Consider the following 18,681-nt stretch of genomic DNA (forward strand, 5'->3'; position numbering starts at 1 on the left):
TCGGTGCCTGAAGAAGTCTTATATGCCAGCCTGCTTCAGCCAATGACTCTTCCGCACGCCCTCTCCACGCCCAGCATGTATCCAGCATTACCCAATTAGGCGATGTGTCGTGCAGCTCTCCGTAGCGTGAGTCACATCTGCATCTGCTGGGTTCTGGCTCGCGCTAAACTGGCCCCCGGTGTCCGCCACGTCCGAACTTCACTCAACATGCGTTCGGTCCTTCCAAGCTGGCATGAACCGAGCTGCTGAGAGCTACAGTACGCTTCGCGTATGCGTGTAGTCGCTGCTTCGTGATGTTCATGACTGGACATTGATGAGAGATTCGTACAGCGTTCACTCCATTACTGCTCCCGGGTATCATCCTACACTCAAGACCCATCTTCAAAGTATCTAGCAAGTATCCGGTCTCGATGCGTGACCAGGCGTGTGCGCGTCGTTAGCGCGTCGCGCAAACGCGTGTCCACCCAGCCCTTGCCCAGTTGCTCATCCAATAGCAGATGTGTATACGCAAAGACACTAGCATCGAACAAGCCCGGTCTTTGCGCGCCGAAAAACCAGTCGTCTTTACCCAGCAGCGTCTCTAGCGTTGCGCATGCCTCGTCTGCCTGGTTGTATAGCGTCTCGTCGTTTATTATGCTCGAGAATTTGAGCAGTTCGGTCTCAGCGGCCAGACGTAGCTCGCGGGATATCGTCAGACGTACGAAGGGATTGCGGGAACTTGGGAGGATGTAGAGGGGTTCGGCGATGGTGGTGAAGTTGGGAGAGAGGTAGACAGTGTAGAGCTGGGATATGTTAGCCATGAGCCAAATCTTCCTGGTGATGAACGTACCCAAGCTCTCCGTATCCGGTGGTCTAGCAGACTCAGGTATGCTTCGTAGCGCAGATCTCCAGGCTCTTCTATTGCCTTCTCGCTATTGTTCATGGCCCATCGTTGCAGTTTGTTCGAGGGAACAGGCTGTGTCCGCTTGTAGGGATCTGGTGAGGATGGTATTACAAAGGGTAGCGACCCGCTGGGAGAGGCGTGGTTGTTTCCTGAGGCGACCTTGAAGGGGATCTTGGAAAACTTGAGGTACGCCTGTAATGTGTGAGCTTGGTGGTGGGGTATGGGCGTTCATCGGCATGGACTGACCTGCCACTTCAAACACGCTGGGTTATGCGATGGTGCGCCTCGAATTGCTCCTCCATCTGTAGTGAATACATAGAGTACATGGGTGTCGTGATGTTGTGGAGCGCGTTGTGGGAAGTCGTTGACGGGATACGTGACGAGTGGGAATTGGTCGAACAGCTGCTTTATTGGAGTCGGGACGGAGAATAGGCTGCGCGAAGATGGCTGTCTTCTAATACTTCTAGCGGAAGCGTTGTCATCGTCGGGTCGAGACATCATGGTTATGCGTGGTGATGCTGGCGATGATGTCGCAAAAAGTTGATGATGCGGCGGCCTCGGAGGAGAGCCCGCCGACGTCGTTGCAGCTACAACCCCACCCAACCCACGCGAGACCCTCCTTGACACCTCTCAACCAAATGTCTCCAGGTACTCTTCAGGGCTCAAACAATCCTAGCAGCAATATCATCGTAATAGAATCAAAAGTACCAAAGCTTGCTAAGATTGCCGATGATCCACAACGACATTCGATATTGACGCTTGTATTTATTAATATAGTTAGAACGCTGGATTGGAAAGGGTAATTATAGGTCAGCTCGAGACTCGATTTGGGTTCACTCCTATCCACACTCACAGGCAGCTTTGTGTTCACATGGGTGCAAGATCGTTGGTCAACTGGGGAATCAAATTCTATACATTCGGGTTATGACTTTCCCTTCTCCTTCACGAAGCGGGCTGCCGCTTCTTATATATCATCACTCATTAAAAGCCAGAGACGATGCTCCAAAACCTCAAATACTTCCAGAAAGCAGATCCTACGCTACGCAAACGCTTAGATAAGCTGCTGGAACGCACGGTCGAGAGGAGATCGGAGAGGCTTGACCTCCTTGTAGAAGTCAATGGTAGCCTTAGCACGCTTGGCAATGCCCTCTGGGGTGAACTCGAACTTGGCGTAGACCTCCTTGTATGGTCCGGAGGCACCGAAGCGGTTGAGACCGAATTGCTCGTGCGAGTACTTCTCCCAGCCCATGGTGGACATGACCTCAACACTGAGCGATGGGATACCGCCGGGGATAACAGACATCTTGTAGTCCTTGTCTTGCGCGTCGAAGACCTCGAAGCAAGGCAGGGAAGCAACACGGGCGGTGATGCCCTGGTCCTTGAGGGTCTTGACGGCCTCCAAGCAGAGAGAGACCTCGGAACCAGTGGACACGAGGGTGATCTGGGCGTCCTTGTCCTCAAGAGCGACGTAACCACCCTTGATGGCCTTCTCGAGAGTTGATCCCTCGAGCTGGGGCAGGTTCTGACGGGTGAGGGCAAGGATGGATGGCGTACCCTTGGAGGTAAGAGCCATGTAGTAAGCAGCAGAGCACTCGTTTCCGTCGGCCGGGCGCCAGACCATCATGTTGGGCAGAGCGCGGAAGTGGGCGAGAGTCTCGATAGGCTGGTGGGTGGGGCCGTCCTCACCAAGACCAATGGAGTCGTGGGTAGCGACGTAGATGACGCGCTGGTGTGAGAGAGAGGACAGACGGACGGCACCGGCGGCGTATGAAACGAAGTTCAGGAAAGTACCACCGGCAGGGATGATGGTGCCGTATGCGGACATACCGTTCATGATGGCGGCCATGGCGTGCTCGCGGACACCATATCTCAGGTATCGGCCAGACCACTCACCAATGCCGAGCTCAGGGGGCTGGAAGTCGACGGCCTTCTTCCATCGGGTGTTGTTGGAGCCAGTCAGATCGGCGGAACCGGACAGAAGCTCAGGGACGACATCGTGGATCGCCTCGAGGACGCTCTCAGAGAGCTTTCTTGAGGCAATAGCGGCGTCGGTGGGCTTGTATGTGGGGAGGGCCTTCTGCCAGCCTTCGGGGAGGTCGCCGGTCAGACGGCGAGAGAGATCGGCGTGAAGCTCCTTGTGCTCCTCGCCATACTTCTGGAAGAGCTTGTTCCACTCCTCCTCAGCAGCAGCACCCTCGGCGGCGTGCTTGTGGTACATGTCGTAGACCTCTTGGGGAACAGCGAACATCTTCTCGGGGTCGAAACCGAACTTCTCCTTGACCTGCTTGCAGTCGTCGGCCTTGAGGGGGTTTCCATGGACACCGCCGGTACCCTGGAGCTTGGAACCGAAACCGATGGTGGTAGTGAGCTTGATCATCGAAGGCTTGTCGGTGACCTTCTTGGCCTCAGCGATGGCCTTCTCAATGCCCTCGAGGTCGGAGTCACCGTCCTCGACGTGCAGTACGTGCCATCCGTAGGACTCGAATCGCTTCATGACATCCTCAGTGAAGGCGCACTTGGTGTCACCGTCTGTATGACGTCAGTCCCCGTTTTTCCTTTCGAACTCTCTGCCAAACTTACCAATGGAGATGTGGTTGTCATCGTAGATGGCAATGAGGTTTCCGAGCTTCAAGTGACCGGCAGTGGAGGCAGCCTCGCTGGCAATACCCTCCATAGCGCAACCATCACCGAAGAACATGTAGACGTGGTTGTTGATCAGCTCGTAGCCGGGCTTGTTGAAGACGGCAGCGGTGTGCTTCTCAGCAATAGCGAGACCGACGGCATTGGCGAAACCCTGACCAAGAGGGCCAGTGGTGACCTCGATACCGGGGGTGTCGTGGGACTCGGGGTGACCGGGTGTGATGCTGTCGACTTGCTGCAGCGGAATTAGTTTTGACAGGCAGTAGAATTATATTGAATACGTACACGGAAGTTCTTCAGGTCGTCAATGCTGACGTTGTAGCCGAACAGGTGGATCAGCGCATACTGGAGCATGCATCCGTGACCGTTGCTAGGCACTCAGTCAGCTTTTCCATCTGATAAAACATGGGATGTTGCAGCCCCAATGCAAGCACTGTGTCTGCGCGGAGATGATTCTGGTGCAAAAGCCACAACTGGATCTCCGACAGCGGCTGACATCAAGAAAGCAATGCTCTCTAATCTGCCGTCGCCGCGGAGATCCACAACTTCTCATCCAGACCACCCCAGAATCATTGCGCGATTCCAAGCCTGCCATGACTGCCATTGTATGCATTGAAAAGTACAGAAAAGTACGTACGAGAGGACGAAGCGGTCGCGGTTGACCCATTTGGGGTTCTTGGGGTTGAAAGTCATGAACTTGTTCCACACAACGTGGGCCACCGGGGCCATACCCATGGGGGCACCCGGGTGGCCGGAGTTTGCCTGGAATGTGGCATCGACCTATACGAAAACACCAAAAGTCAGCCATTGAATCTCTCAAAAAACCTCAACAGGCTCCAACAAGCTGCTGCCACTTTTGTTGGGAGCAGGACTGCTAGCGGGGTAGCTATTGATAATGGTGGGGCGGCCTTCAGAACAACAGAGGGATGGAACGTACCGCTAGGGTGCGGATGGTGTTGATAGCGAGCTCATCGGTCTTTCCGTACGGCATGATGGGCAGATCTGTCGATGGGGAAAAGATTGAAAGAAGAGAAGTTGTCGCAGACGTGCTGGTGTTTAGGTTTTGTAGTTATAGTGGGGTGGCTAGCCGTCATGCCTGCCTCACTCACAACGCCAGAGTGGACGTATTAGTGGGGTCTCTCAAAGCCCGATTACATCAACCAGTCGCCGCACTTTCTGCCACAACATGCCACACATCCCACCTGCTAGCACACCGCGCATACGAATCTGCTGCTTGTTTTACTTTTAGTAAGCCTGCGCCGTGTGCTGACATGGTTTGCCGTGTCTCGTCCTGTCTCGTCCCGCCGGTCAATGGCGCGTTGCTGCAGCTGCAAGTGACTGTCCATTACTAACCTCTTGCCCTGGCCAGCCTCTGTTCCCTCTGCATCCGCCATGCGCCGAGAACGACCGCACTGGCGGACCACAGTGCCCCGATAGCGCAGGGAACGCCTCTCTCAGACTCTTGCTCGAACTTGTTGCGCCATGCAGAAAACTCACGATGCGACAGAATTCTTCCGGGCGGCTATCGCGACACCCGGGATCGGCGCCGCGGCCGAAACAGAACTGCGTAGATGAGGCTCAATCGTGAAAGCCCCAATACAGATGTCTCGACTAGAGCCGGACATTTAACCTGTTTATTCTCCGGTTGCGCTGAGAGACTGCGACGACGTGAGACTAGGCTGCTAGGGCAGTTGGGTAAATAGCGCTCCCGCTGTGCTATATACCGCTGGCTGGCTAATCACCATTTCAACACCAAGGAGTCCCTGTACCAAGGCCGCTCAACCAGGCTGTTTGATTGACGGGCAAACCATGGAAAATCAATATGTGTATTGTTACAATTTCGACATACGTAAAAGGATGAATGAGCGCTGTGGGTATCTATCTCGTACTATACAAACATGTAAAGGAAATGACAATCTTGTCGTCTCCCATCCTCTCCTCCATTTCCGCCATCGTCATTCATTAAGAAAATCTATACACATGAAAAGGTTATGTAGTCAAGAATTGAACTTCGCCTCACAGTTCTTCATCTCCACCCGACCTCCAGGAATAGGTCCTCGCCCTTTTTCCTCGGCGTGAGTCGGGGTACCCATGCAGGACTCTTCAATCCGTCCCGATCGAAGTCGACGTTTACATCTCGGCCGATGTTCAACTCGGACATCTCGTCTCTCTTCCTCCTCACATTCAACGGCCGCACGACGTCTTCCTCGTACATGACAGGGCTTCTACCCCAAGCGCCACTCTGCACGCGACTCTTACGGTCGATACCCGTCTTTGAAGCAGGTGTCGTGCTCCACGACTCTGTGCTGTTGCTGCGCATGTGTGACCGAGCCCTGCGCGGAGGACTAGTCACACGCGGCGGGGATGTAAACGGGTCTCGGTGAGGGCTCTCTAGTCTAGGCCGGGACTCGAGTAGTAGTGGCGGAAGAGCATTGTTGCGTTTCTGAAGAAGTGCTGACGCGTCTGGGGCCCTACGTGGACTTCTGAAGTTCTGCTGCTGTGGCGAACTCTTTGGGCTACGCGGTACCAGCTGATTCGAAGACCGAGGCACCTTTGGGTATCGCAGCTTGGAGATTGGCGACTCAGCGACAGGTGATAGCTGCTGTTTATTGCTGGCACTGTCATCCGACAGTTGCTTGTCTTCGTCCTCATCTTCGGGTGTGGAGTCGTTGGCATTTGTCGTCTCAAAAGATGTCTGGCTGTTCAGGGAATCGCGTAGGCTGGTCGAAGTTCGCGATGTAGTACGCGACAGTGTGCTACCGTGCGATTTCTTTGACTTAATCTGCACAGTCTTCGGTGACTCTTTTGGGCGGACGATGCGCGCTGGACTGGCCTTGGGTGTCTGGTCACGGCTCTGGCCACTGGAGAAATAATAGTCGATGATGTCTCCAGATGTGCTTGCGTCGCGCGAGCTGGCAGTCGTGGCTTTTGATTCGTACGAAGTGGCTGTAGATGTCATCTGGAAAGGTGGTGCCAAGCGCGGGCGTGTTGCAGGCTGCGCTTGAGGTGGTAGTGGTGCACCATGAGAGCGTGTCGCTGCCGCAGCAATCTGCTTCGGCTGGGGCCTCTCGTGACGAACAGGAATATTAAGAAACAACTCGGATCCACGTCCTGCTGAACGCTGGTTGACGGCGAAGTTTGGTGCTCGTCTAGAGGGCTGTAGAGCGCGGATCGGAGGAATGGGTACTGGAGGCGTGGGCAACAGCATCGAGGATCTCCGGTGTGGTGAGGTCTCATCTTCTTCGAAGACAGTCTCCTGAGTCATCGTACTGACAGGCCGAAAGGCTGTGCTGGTATGCGATTGTGTCGCGAGAGGTGCCTTTTGATGCGTTGTGCCGACTTTTGGCGCCTTCTGAGGTACCACGGGCTTTCCATCCAGCTCGGCACTGATGGCCAGACCTATCTGATCCAGTGGCAACGAGGAATTTGAGGAACTGTTGGAAGTTCCCACCCCGAATCGTTGCGCTGGACGTGCTGGGCCTTGCTTGCTGCCCCTGCGAAAAGCTCGCGGAGGCGCCAAGGGGAACTGCTTCGGTAGTTCAGTACCGTGTCCTACTTGGACATAGTGCGAGAATCTTGTCGAAAGCTGCTTTCCTCGCTGAGTCTCTCCCTTTTCGTCTCCATCGAAGACCACCCGTCGCTCCTTTCGTCTGCGCAAGCACACACTGAGCGCCATCAGTCCAATCGCCATAACAAAAGCTGCTACTGCAGCTACTGAAAGTCCAGCAATCTGCGCAGGTGTCATTCTGGGAGGATTGTTTGAAGCCGTGGTTGCTGCGACAGGCGAAGACGTTGCCGACGATGTAGCAGACGGGAGTGAAGGAACAGTATCGGCAAAAGCGGTCTGGGTAGAGCTGCTTTGAATTCGTGAAGAGGATGTGATGACCGGTGTGCTCGTTGTGGTTGGTAGACTGAGAGTCGGCGACATGGTGCGAGTTGCGCTCGTCACGACGTACGTGAGAACACTCTTGGTCGGCATGACCGCATCCTTTTGCCCCAGACAAATCCCGTAGGTTGAACTGAGTGATGCCTGGGCATCTTCCATGGGGCACGATAGGTAGATGCAGCCGAGAGCCACTTCGCCAAGTGACTCTCCAGCATTACTATAACGAGAACAGAGGCATTGAAGACTCTCTTGACCAGAACATGCTACGGGAAATCTTTCGTCCAGCGAAGACCGTAAACATGATTGTGCGCATTGGGGTACACTCTGTTGAAGCGCCTGCGGAAGGGAGTTTGGTGTGGAAGCGACAGTGGGTGCTGCCTGTATCGGCGAAGCTAGTATTATAAAGACTGATGAGATCCATAGCCTTTTGAAGTGGCTCATAAGCATAGTTGTACAGTATCTGTACCAGTGTTAGCTACATCTTCAAGGATGGACGTATGACAATAGTTTACTCACTAAGAGATCTAGACATGAGGGAAGATGCGGAGAAGCGCTGAACCTGCAGCGGAATGAACAAGGAAATTGAAGGAGAGAAACTCAAGGAAATTCGTAACGCGTCCACCGTCTCATGAAGTTTTGTTGATGTATACCAAAGCCATTAAGTGGGGGATGGTAGGCTGACAATATGTATTGGCATCGTTGCCAGCCGCCATGTCAGAGCCCTGCGTGAGCAACCGCTGAGGCGCCACGATAGCGGCTTCTCGAGGTCATTGACACCCATGGTAAGCGCTCGCAGAATTGAGAGAGGCTGATTGACTGGAGAGTCGTCGCTTCGAAGATGTGGTGGTGCAAAGATGCTATTCTAGGCGCTCGCGTCGTGCGCTAAGCGCTGGGGTTCGGGCTAGTCTACCACGTCAGCCAGTCGTTGCACGGCGCCTGTATAAACTTCGAGCAGAACACAAAAGCGAGCCTTGGCCTACGTGCATTACGTGGGACGAAAACACGCTGCAGCCCAGCGTTAGCGACTACCCGAGAACCGCGTCATTGGTGTTCGTTCGCGTTGGTGACGCGAAACTCGACTGACGAGGTCATGGACTATTCTGGGCCGTCATCTGGCTGTGCGCGTCTGTTTGGCATTATCGTCTGTCTTCGTGACAACGGCTGCGACATCTGGTGCTACCTCTCGAGAGAACCATATTCGTCCCAGTTTCTAATTGAAGACTGGAGTAACGCGCAAAAGATGACAATTTCAGTCTTAGCGCAAATCGCACACTGATCAAACCGATACCATGGCAAGTCAGCGATTACAAAGGCGATCGACAACAGCTCGTCAGCTACCCGTTGTCACTACAGTATGCATGACTTGTAACGGCGCCCAGAGGCCGAGATAACAGAGCTTCAAGTAGAGAAATATGGATGTTCTTCGGCACCCACCCAAATCGGTTACCAGATGGCTAAATGCGCAGGAACGTCGTCGCTATGTGGAGACGTCACCACCAAAGCGGGTAACTTGGTCTGCATGTTGCGTAGCCATGTGGAGCTCACGGAGAGAAGAGGTGGAATACAGCCATACTCCGTCATGGGACGCAGATCTTGACGATAACAGGAGATGAAGTTATCGAACAGGAGAACGCGAATATAACCACGATATGATATCTGCAAAGGCGTGGAACTATAAGGTTCGGCATTAGACAAGCTGGGGGAATGCTCGTGCTTCGAGCCATGAACGAGGTGTAAACGTAGTCACCTGTTCGCGTGGCCAGAGCTGTCCCCCTATTCAGCGGCATTCACGGGCGGTCATTGCTCCCACGTGTCGTTCGTGGGTCCTCCCGTCAGTCTGACTCAGGACTGTGCGCAAGAGTTGAGACAGAAGTTGAGACTGTTGATGCATCATCCCAGGAGAAGGGTACTGGAACAGCACAACGCTGGTAAGAAGTATAGTGTTCAGACAGAGTGTATTCGGCACGGCTAAGCCCCGGCTGCCAGTCAGATTAGTGATTTATAGTTTCGTCAAGGACGGGACGAAGATGGCAGTCGCATGACCGCGACACCTTCATGTTCATAAGTGCTGAGTACCCCAGAAGAGCATAAATCCAGCATCCACCCAGACCTGAGGCGACATGACGAGCAGGCAGCCGAGTGCAACGGCAGAAAGGCGAGGCGAGGATACTTGGGAAAATCCAAAAATCTGATTGCGCAATGATTGGCCGAAGCGCGCGAGTCGGGGAGATGAAGCGATGCGACGGACGTTTGGCGAATGTTCGTGTGTTGCGGGGCTAGCCGCAAGGGGACTAGAGTCAATAGCCCCCCGGTCAGTGCTTGGCCGAGGAGCGACTCGAGTGGCTGGCAGAAGCGTGGTACCAAACCTGTCAGCGCACCACCACGGGCTGCTGATGGAGGTAGAACAGCAGCAGATAGAGCGACGCAGTGCGAGGCCGGGACCTTGCCTGCAGATGCAAGACAGGACGGGTGAGAAGGAGAGGCCAAACGCGACGGCGTTTCAAGGCACCGTGCCTGGATGCTTTGCCGGCTCCAAGCGTCAAGGCCCTCTTCTTTCGATGGGTCCAAAATTTCCATAAACCTTCTAGAAGCGCAGCTAGTCAGACTCAGGCGGGACGGGATTTACGGGAGTCGCATCTGGCGGTGTTGTCGACAGCGCTTCCATGTCAAACCGCGTAGTGCAACAGAGGCTGAGGAGGCGACACCAGGGCCTGCAGCAAGAGCGGGCGAGCTGCAGCGAATAGAGCTGCTGTGCCCGGCGGCCAATGGCGAAGGCCAACTTACGGTGAGCGAACTGGCGAACAGGTGCCAGACGGGCGGACGAACAGGCGGGCACGTCTGGTGGGTGTGGTGTTGGGTCGGCAGTGGGTGGGCTTAGACAGGCCTTCACGTCAAGACAGCGGACAGCCAGAAGCAGCGAAGATGGCGAACCAGCCAGGGGGAATCGGCAAAAGATGTTAGTGATGCTAGCACCTAGTCGTTGCAAGATGGGCATCGGAGGGTTTGGTGGTAGAGTGGCCCGGGAGCAGCTGCAGGCTAGCTAGGCCTGGCGATGCTTCCTTTCGCGGGCAAGCGCCTCTCCTTTCGCGGCCTTCATCAGCCTTCTTCATACTCGCCTCTTGTTCTTTGCTTCTCCCAAACGTCAATCCACGGCTGTACTTCGTCGCAATCGCTGCAGTCCCAGTCCCGGCCCTTTTCTGCGCCTCTTGTTTCTTGCTGCGACACGTCGGCGAGCGCGCAGCCAACGTTGCTTCCCCCAGCCGATCCACCCCCGAGCCGACCGTGCAGCAACCCTGAGACCTCGGAGCGAAGCGAGCCTCGTCGTCTCTCATACGCCAGCCATCCCTTCACCTTCGTCCTCCACCCTCATCCCTTCCACATCCGACCGCTGCCCACCGCGCCTTCCATTGGGGGTCGTCTTGTAATACCAGGTGAGCCTCCCTTTGCTTCTCGACGCCCCGTCGCGCCTGCCGCTGCCTGAGCTCTGGGACCCAAGCGCCACCGTCGAGCGCGAGCGAGCAAACATCGGCATCGCCTGCCCTCGCCTCGCCCACGGCTAAACTCGCCAACCCTCTGCACTCGCACGACGCCGCCGCTGTCTGCCATTGAGCTCCTATTGACTCTGCCCTCCAGATTTCCGCATTGGCCGGCCTCGACGGAACATCACCCATCCTACCCTAATAATCACCCCGGACACCGTCCCCTACCGCCATCATGGGTTGCGGAATGAGCACAGAAGAGAAGGAGGGCAAGCAGAGGAACGAGGAGATTGAGAACCAGCTCAAGCGCGACAAGATGATGCAGCGCAACGAGATCAAGATGCTGCTCCTCGGTCAGTATTGCGACGCCCGCCACGTTGCCAGCCTCTAACAGCGCGCAGGAGCCGGAGAGTCCGGAAAGTCGACCATCCTCAAGCAGATGAAGCTCATCCACGAGGGCGGATACTCACGCGACGAGCGCGAGTCGTTCAAGGAGATCATCTTCAGCAACACCGTCCAGTCGATGCGCGTCATCCTCGAGGCCATGGAGTCGCTCGAGCTGCCGCTCGACGACCAGCGCGCCGAATACCACGTCCAGACCATCTTCATGCAGCCGGCACAGATCGAGGGCGACAGCCTGCCCCCGGAGGTTGGAAACGCCATCTCAGTCCTGTGGAAGGACGCCGGTGTCCAACAGTGTTTCCAGCGCTCGCGCGAGTACCAGCTCAACGACTCTGCTAAATAGTGAGCATGCTCCGTGCAGTGAATGCGCAACATCGCTAATCGTTGACAGCTACTTCGACTCCATCGACCGTATCGCTGCGCCCGACTACATTCCCAACGACCAGGACGTGCTCCGATCGCGTGTCAAGACGACTGGTATCACCGAAACCACCTTCATCATCGGCGATCTTACCTACCGCATGTTCGATGTCGGTGGTCAACGATCTGAGCGTAAGAAGTGGATACACTGCTTCGAGAACGTCACCACCATCCTCTTCCTCGTCGCCATCTCCGAATACGACCAGCTGCTGTTCGAGGACGAGACCGTCAACCGTATGCAAGAAGCTCTCACATTGTTCGACTCCATCTGCAACTCGCGGTGGTTCGTCAAGACATCCATCATCCTGTTCCTCAACAAGATCGATCGCTTCAAGGAGAAGCTGCCCGTCAGCCCCATGAAGAACTACTTCCCCGACTACGAGGGCGGCCCAGACTACGCTGCTGCGTGTGACTACATCCTGAACCGCTTCGTTTCGCTCAACCAACACGAGACAAAGCAAATTTACACGCATTTCACATGTGCCACAGACACTATGCAGATCCGCTTCGTCATGGCTGCAGTAAACGGTACGACTACCCAACACTACTATGCTTGTATTACGCTGACATGTTCTAGACATTATTATCCAGGAGAACCTGCGGTTGTGCGGTTTGATATAAGTGCAATGGCGGCGGGATAAACGAACATCTTCCAACTGATCTCGAATCACGGGTTGCATGCCTCATGTCCTCCACAGGCGTTTGTGGACATTGCTTTGCATGTTTGCGCTTCTTTTGTCGAGAAGTGGTTTTGCTCAGGCCCGGGTCGCTACCTCTTTGATACCCTGCGGGCGGGCTGAAGAGACCATGGAACACACCACCAGCGAAGCGTCTTTTCATCTTCTTATTTCTTTTAACGTTTTCTTGGGCCCAACGAGGGATTGGGAATTGGAACGTGTCCTTTGATATAAAGAATCTTCCAACGGCGTGCGAAGCGTGTGTACAGCGGCTGCCAAAAGAAGCTTTTTTCCTAATACTACCTGTTCTTCCAAGTCTATTTTCACCGCAGCATGCACTTTTTTGGCCTTCGTATGTATACAGCATGTGTGAGATATGTAGTGAAATGATGAATTACTTTTAACCTCCCAATCATCTCCCCTCATCAGATCATATCACAAATCGTCTCGTCCCAGTCGCAACGACTTAAGCCATGCCAATCAATTCGGTCCCAACCAACAAGTCAATGCTCGCACACCTTGCATAATCGGACCCCAGAGTGCGGGAGCAACCTTGTCTCCGGAAGAAAGAAACAAAGGGACAATTTCGCGGAACAATTACGGGAACAAAGCAAGGGAACCAGCATCGTGCACACCCACACAAACATGGACAGCTCTCTGGCAAACCCGACGCTCTGGTTTCCCCCCCTTCTCCATAGCAAATCAGTATTCGGGCCGGCCAAGACGAACTGGTTCGGCTGCTGTTGCCCTTGGAATACGGGCACAGATCGATCTACGATGTGACGCGATGCGATACGATGTGATGCGATAGTCTCATTACGGCTATTGTCACGATAGTGTGATAGTGGACATGCGCGGTCAGTCTCACAATGAGCAAGGGTCACGGCCCTCTTCCAGTGCTTTTGTTGGTTCGCTACCTGATGTTTGGGTTCGGAATTTACATGACGCATCTTCTGCCTTGCGGGTTTCGATTCAGGACCCGTGGGCATGGTAAATCTGATGTTGTTTGTGCGGGCTGATTATCAAGGTGAAAGTGCGTAAGGGAATGCGGTTAGCGCGGATGTGGCGCCATTCCAGAGGGCTGGTCGTGACTTCCCTTCTCCATCACATCATCAATTCGACGTCTGTCCCTCAATGATTTGCAATGCTCACTGCATATAGAGAATTGTATCGAAATCACCCCCAGGGTTCATATCTACACCATACACGGAAATGTCAGATCGGCGAGATGCTGGCAATTGCTGCGCGGGGCGCGACTGGCGGTGGCTGATCAATGTTTGACTGAAGGCTGCATACACGTCGCTGTCTAGGGAAGCCGCTTCCAGCTGTGGGCTATATCTGCATATTCTATTGCCTAGTTGCAAAGTCGCAAGGCGGTGAGTGTTGTCTCGGTCGCGAATCTGCATCAGTCAATGCGGGCACGCATACATACACGGTGTTTGTCTCAGCACTCGCATTGGACTCCAACGACTCCGCATGAGTGCGGCTGAGTTGACATTCTCCCTGCCTTACTCTTTGGACATCGGGCATCTTCTTGCATACCGTTAGCGGATGAGGTTCCGTCACGCAGCTACGTGGTTGGAATTGTGAGCGGGTAACGGTGGCTGCGTCGATGTTGTTTGCCGCGGAAGAGGGCGGCCATCCTGCATTGCCGTCTACACCGCAAATGAGATGGCCAATTTCCTGAGGCATGTGTATATATACTCTGTCTTTCCCTCTCAAGTCTATATCGCATCTCTTTTCTTATGTCTTGCATCTTGCTTTGTATATATATACTCTTTTACCTGAAACATGCTCTCCACATGCTCAAGAAGTATACGTCTCATTGGGTTCTCTTCCGGTTCTGTTTTTGGCTCCCATGCCTTTACGTAGTACGTTTTGCCTTTGCCCTTTCTGCTGGACAGAGGGCTTGTACTCTCATCTTGGCACATACTGTTCGCCCAGATCAGCCTTTCATGATTACTTTTACTGTGTTTCCAAAACGTCTTATATACACACCCGGATCGTTGCACTCCACTCACTTATATCCCATCTCCTTTGTTCTTATATAGCGCACCTTCCTGGGTGCAAAGGGCTATCACGGGGGTTGGAACATGATCCTGTCATCCGCCGCTGCTTCTATCGCACACGAACCTTGTCAATGGCTCGCTGCCTCAGGGACCGGTAGGATCGTATCCAACCTTGGACCTTAATTCCTCGGTGTCCTCAGGAAGTCGACATGCCTGATACGGAGAAGGGATATGACACCCGACATGGCTGCTCTTCAAGATATGCGGGTCCTTCCATAACTTCCATTACTCGCTCAAAGTCGGAGAGACGAAAAAGATGGATGAGCGCCTCGGGACGAGAGGAGAGGTCAATATTATCCTGCGCTGAGCTAGCTGTTACTGCCAAAAAGCATTACGTCGACGTCTCGATCCTAGCCTTCCACTCCTCCAGTCTTGGACCTTCGACAGATCCCATAGCGACGGCATCTTACGCTGATTAGCTCAGACGCAGCTTTGTCGCCTAGTGCGTTAAGCTTCTTGCCATCCGCGGCTTTCTCGACTGCACCACTCCTATCGGCTTTCCCAACCCCATCGTCCAGAGCTCCTGCAGGCATGCTCAGTCCAGAACTCTCGCAACTTCGAGAGCGCCAATATAACTTTGTATATACGCTGCTCCTGAATCCCTCCGCCACATCTTGCGTTCTTTGGCAATACTTCAGACCTATATATATATATAGCGCTTTCTCAACTCCAAGCACAGTATGCTGCTACCGCTGCCAATGTCTGCGCAATAGGCTCGTCAGCCTACTCGACTGACTGTTCTTCGATATCACGCCCGCGGAGCCTCCGATTTAGGGGTCAAGCGTGAATCCGACATCTAGTGTGCCCATGAACATCCATATCATTTGCACTACTGTTGTCGGGACCTTCCTCATCATTCCTAGGCTGTCACAGGCCAATCCAAGCAACCGTAGGAGGTATGGGGTAATCTGGGAAAGAGGCAGAAGTCTACTGTCATGGATGACTGGCTGCTATGCCTCGTTCGACACGCCAAAGAGTCTACCAGAGACACTGCTGCTCTTCGAAAGGTTTTATATAAAGTCTGGATCATTCCAGCAGGCGTTCAACGTACGAACTGCCTACGGTTTCATCCCGTGTGGTCTCTTCTATTTCTGCTTACGGCATTCGGCACGAGTTATGTGTCCTATTCCACCAAGCCGTCGGCTGAGCCAAGCGCTGGATAAACCTGCGGCCTTCTCCCCAGTACCGACCTTACTGGGTGCCATCCAAGCTCTCCGACAACTCTGACGACACTCTGGTACGTAGTCTGCCAACATAGCTCATACGTAATAGGCTAACAGCCACAAGGTCTTACTATCTGCGTTCCCTGAATCTGTACCGCTTCACCGTGAAGGAAGCCTTCGTATTGATATATATATATATATATATACGATCAGATCAGATCCGATGGACGTATTGTCTGGACTGTATCCTCGACACCCAAATTTGGAACCGCCAATAACGAGGACGAAGATAGCATCGACGAGCACTCACATAGTCGACACACCCGCGGGGATAGCTAGCAAGGCGGCTGAACTTCTTGCCATCGAGCGCCTACGCTCTAAGATCCTCAAGAACGGCATTAAGACACTCGGTGAAGAAGCCTACTTGCGCGGGATGGCAAGCAAGCGCATGGAGGTAGGAGAGGCCCCATTGGAGCACATTCGCTTGCCTCTGACAGCCTCTCACGATTCCCTATTTCCGGTACTCCCACGCATGTCCGATCTGCAAAGAGAGAGGAATATATCCATATACACGCGAGCCAACTAGACATTATAGACCTACTCGCTCTGGACACCAAACACTCCGATACTCTCGCAGCGGCGCCTGAACCTCTCTCCATACGACACAACTATGCAGATATACCATGCAGGAGAAGAGGGTGGTGGATACGTCGATGCTGTGATGGAACTTGAGAGCGAGGACGAAGTGAGGGGGGCGTCACACCAAGCTCAAGGCGGGAAAGTAAGACATTACGATGGCAAGCAGAGCGCTACTTCGATATTGTCCCTACCCCGGAGTCATGCCGAGACGAGAATCGCGAATCTATATATACTGGGTATGAAGCAGACCGCTTCGGTGTACCGCTACCAATGTTCGCTACGAGGGACGTCGCGATTTGCTAGCTACCAACAACTACGCAGCCGAAGACGTTGAAGACAATGCCATCGCCCAGGAACAAGAAACTAGACGCATATATGAGGACGAGCTTCCCCTATGCTCTTATGTGATATTCCTTCAATTGAGGAAGGTCGGCGATGCTGCACCTGTTACCATGTCGCATTCCTCGTGCAGAACAGGGACCAATCAGCCTATCGCATCCTCTGGCCCCATCCTCGACGTACCTTACCACTCTTTTCTTTACGAGATAAGAAGGTTAGAAAGACGTATGCAGAGGCCAGCGTCACCTCTTCAGAGACCAGCAACACCCAATACCGAGCCTTGAGAGGAGATCGCGCCTCTCTCAAAGCAACCTCATATATATATATACGCTGACCAGCTTCGATCCAATGCATCTACGGCTATCATATGGAGGCCGTAGTAGCCATCGCTATATATACGTACTCAACGGATACCCTGGATGGCGTACCCCTCTGTCTTTCGGTCTGTGCCACAGCACAGCGCAGTACAAGGGCTACCGCCGAAGCTGCTCGAAAGCGCTTTACCGACTGTGCAGGAGTTTTCGACGAGGACATGGACATACCGTGTTCGCATCCCACGTATATAAATTCCTATTAAAGGGAAACTGTCTTGAAGAGAATGCCGGGCAAAGCGCTAGTAAATCGTCTGGGGAGAGCTACGCATTATCAGCATTTCGAGGAGTCTCATCAAGAGCCAGTGTTATTAAGTGAGATGACGACATTGCTTGCTTTCTTCGCCACTCTCAATGCATACGTGCCTTTCGGCGGTGACTCGAGAGGGCTGGCCATCGACATCCGTGTGGAAGACATCGCCGGCTACATCCCAGCGAATGAAAATGACGCTTTATCGGAGTGCGTTTCTACGTATGTCACGAAGCCTTCGAGCTGACGATGTACACGTCATTATCAAGCTCATTACTAAAGTTCAACACGCTCAAATAAACTCACTCTTCGAATCGAGTAGAACACCTCTCATGCCTTTGCGTATCGCCAGAGATCGCCTCTATATATCAATGTCACCCTTTCTTCGGAAAGGAAATGAATAAAGTATATATAAAGGAAAGAAGGCCAAGCCTATAGTTCCAGCATGGCTCTTTGAGACTTGCCATCCCGCAGGGTACCAACTCGCCCTACCAGAATGCTCAGCCATCCCTAAGTCCTGGAATTGCCTTCAATAACAATACCAACGTCCTGGACGGCAAGCGCACGAATTACCTTGTCTCCAATCTTACATGCGGGGAGAGCAGTCGATTCAACATAGAACCTCTGTACTGGTCGCGCAACGAAGGAAGTGATACAACTTCGCGATGCCGAACGCCAGCAGAAGGAAGACCCCAGCCGCGCACGAGCCATAGAGAAGTCTGCCCTTCGCTCCAGAGCCGGGGATAGTCCACAGGGTCAAGCTCGATTCATCTCTAGACGACCCGAAAGACAGCGTCAGTAACTTCTCACCAATCGCCTTCGTGCCACTGCAACATTGCGACGAGACCGGCTCTCGTGCTAGGAGCTGCGGGAGTTCGGATGAGACGAGACAGTGCGGGATGCAAGAAAGGCCTGCTACCTGAAGTACCTGGACGGGTCTTCTGCAGTTATATACGGATGACGAGAACAACCCAGGAGAGTCTACAACGGAGACCATGGCATTATGATCCCAGCGCCCTCGACACCACTATCGCAAAAGCGCTATCAACTTTCATACGTCCGACCTCATGAACGATTGAGAGGAGCCCAACCCCCAAATCCACCTTTTTCATCACTGACGACTACAAACACTATGACAGAGCTCAGGAGATGGAATAATTGAAAACCCAAGTTTCAAGTCGTGTACGTGGTTTGATCGTAGTCGGCAACAGGTTTACGCTACATAAGTACACAGATAATTAGAAGAGAGAAATAAACAGGATAGAACAGGACTCTGAAGGCTTAATTTGCGAGATATTCAAGAGATTTTTGGTAATTAGTCTAGTTTACGAACGTCGGATAGAGTTGTGGACATGTACTCAATCGACGGCGTAGAATGCAAGGAAGAGTGTCAGTTTTCTAGGCGACGATGAAATCAACATCGATTGTTACCACAAGGAGCGTTGTTTTTGAATCGACTGTTC

At 53.4% G+C, this 18,681-nt stretch overlaps 4 protein-coding genes across 4 annotated transcripts; 1 reads left to right on the forward strand and 3 right to left on the reverse strand.

Annotated features, from left to right (window-relative positions):
- Positions 1 to 368: 368 nt before the first annotated feature.
- Positions 369 to 1,384, reverse strand: J4E88_000313 (uncharacterized protein; the record flags this gene model as incomplete). Its single annotated transcript, XM_049393992.1, has 3 exons — positions 369 to 782; positions 830 to 1,075; positions 1,130 to 1,384. The coding sequence occupies 3 exons, from the start codon at positions 1,382 to 1,384 to the stop codon at positions 369 to 371; spliced, it is 915 nt and encodes a 304-aa protein (XP_049259821.1).
- Positions 1,385 to 1,934: 550 nt separating this feature from the next.
- J4E88_000314 (uncharacterized protein) lies at positions 1,935 to 4,514 on the reverse strand (the record flags this gene model as incomplete). The annotated part of the gene is made up of 5 exons (XM_049393993.1): positions 1,935 to 3,412; positions 3,464 to 3,758; positions 3,809 to 3,893; positions 4,161 to 4,303; positions 4,461 to 4,514. The coding sequence occupies 5 exons, from the start codon at positions 4,512 to 4,514 to the stop codon at positions 1,935 to 1,937; spliced, it is 2,055 nt and encodes a 684-aa protein (XP_049259822.1).
- A 1,035-nt stretch (positions 4,515 to 5,549) lies between these two features.
- J4E88_000315 (uncharacterized protein) lies at positions 5,550 to 7,568 on the reverse strand (the record flags this gene model as incomplete). The annotated part of the gene is made up of 1 exon (XM_049393994.1): positions 5,550 to 7,568. One exon carries the CDS (start codon positions 7,566 to 7,568, stop codon positions 5,550 to 5,552), a length of 2,019 nt encoding a protein of 672 aa, XP_049259823.1.
- A 3,555-nt stretch (positions 7,569 to 11,123) lies between these two features.
- Positions 11,124 to 12,331, forward strand: CGA1 (Glucoamylase 1 precursor (Glucan 1,4-alpha-glucosidase) (1,4-alpha-D-glucan glucohydrolase); the record flags this gene model as incomplete). Its single annotated transcript, XM_049393995.1, has 4 exons — positions 11,124 to 11,241; positions 11,290 to 11,632; positions 11,682 to 12,238; positions 12,288 to 12,331. 4 exons carry the CDS (start codon positions 11,124 to 11,126, stop codon positions 12,329 to 12,331), a joined length of 1,062 nt encoding a protein of 353 aa, XP_049259824.1.
- Between the last annotated feature and the right edge of the window lie 6,350 nt (positions 12,332 to 18,681).

Source organism: Alternaria novae-zelandiae (genome assembly GCF_023758075.1).
Source record: "Alternaria novae-zelandiae strain BMP 2774 chromosome Unknown scaffold_1, whole genome shotgun sequence".
In the NCBI taxonomy this organism is placed as follows: Eukaryota; Fungi; Ascomycota; class Dothideomycetes; order Pleosporales; family Pleosporaceae; genus Alternaria; species Alternaria novae-zelandiae.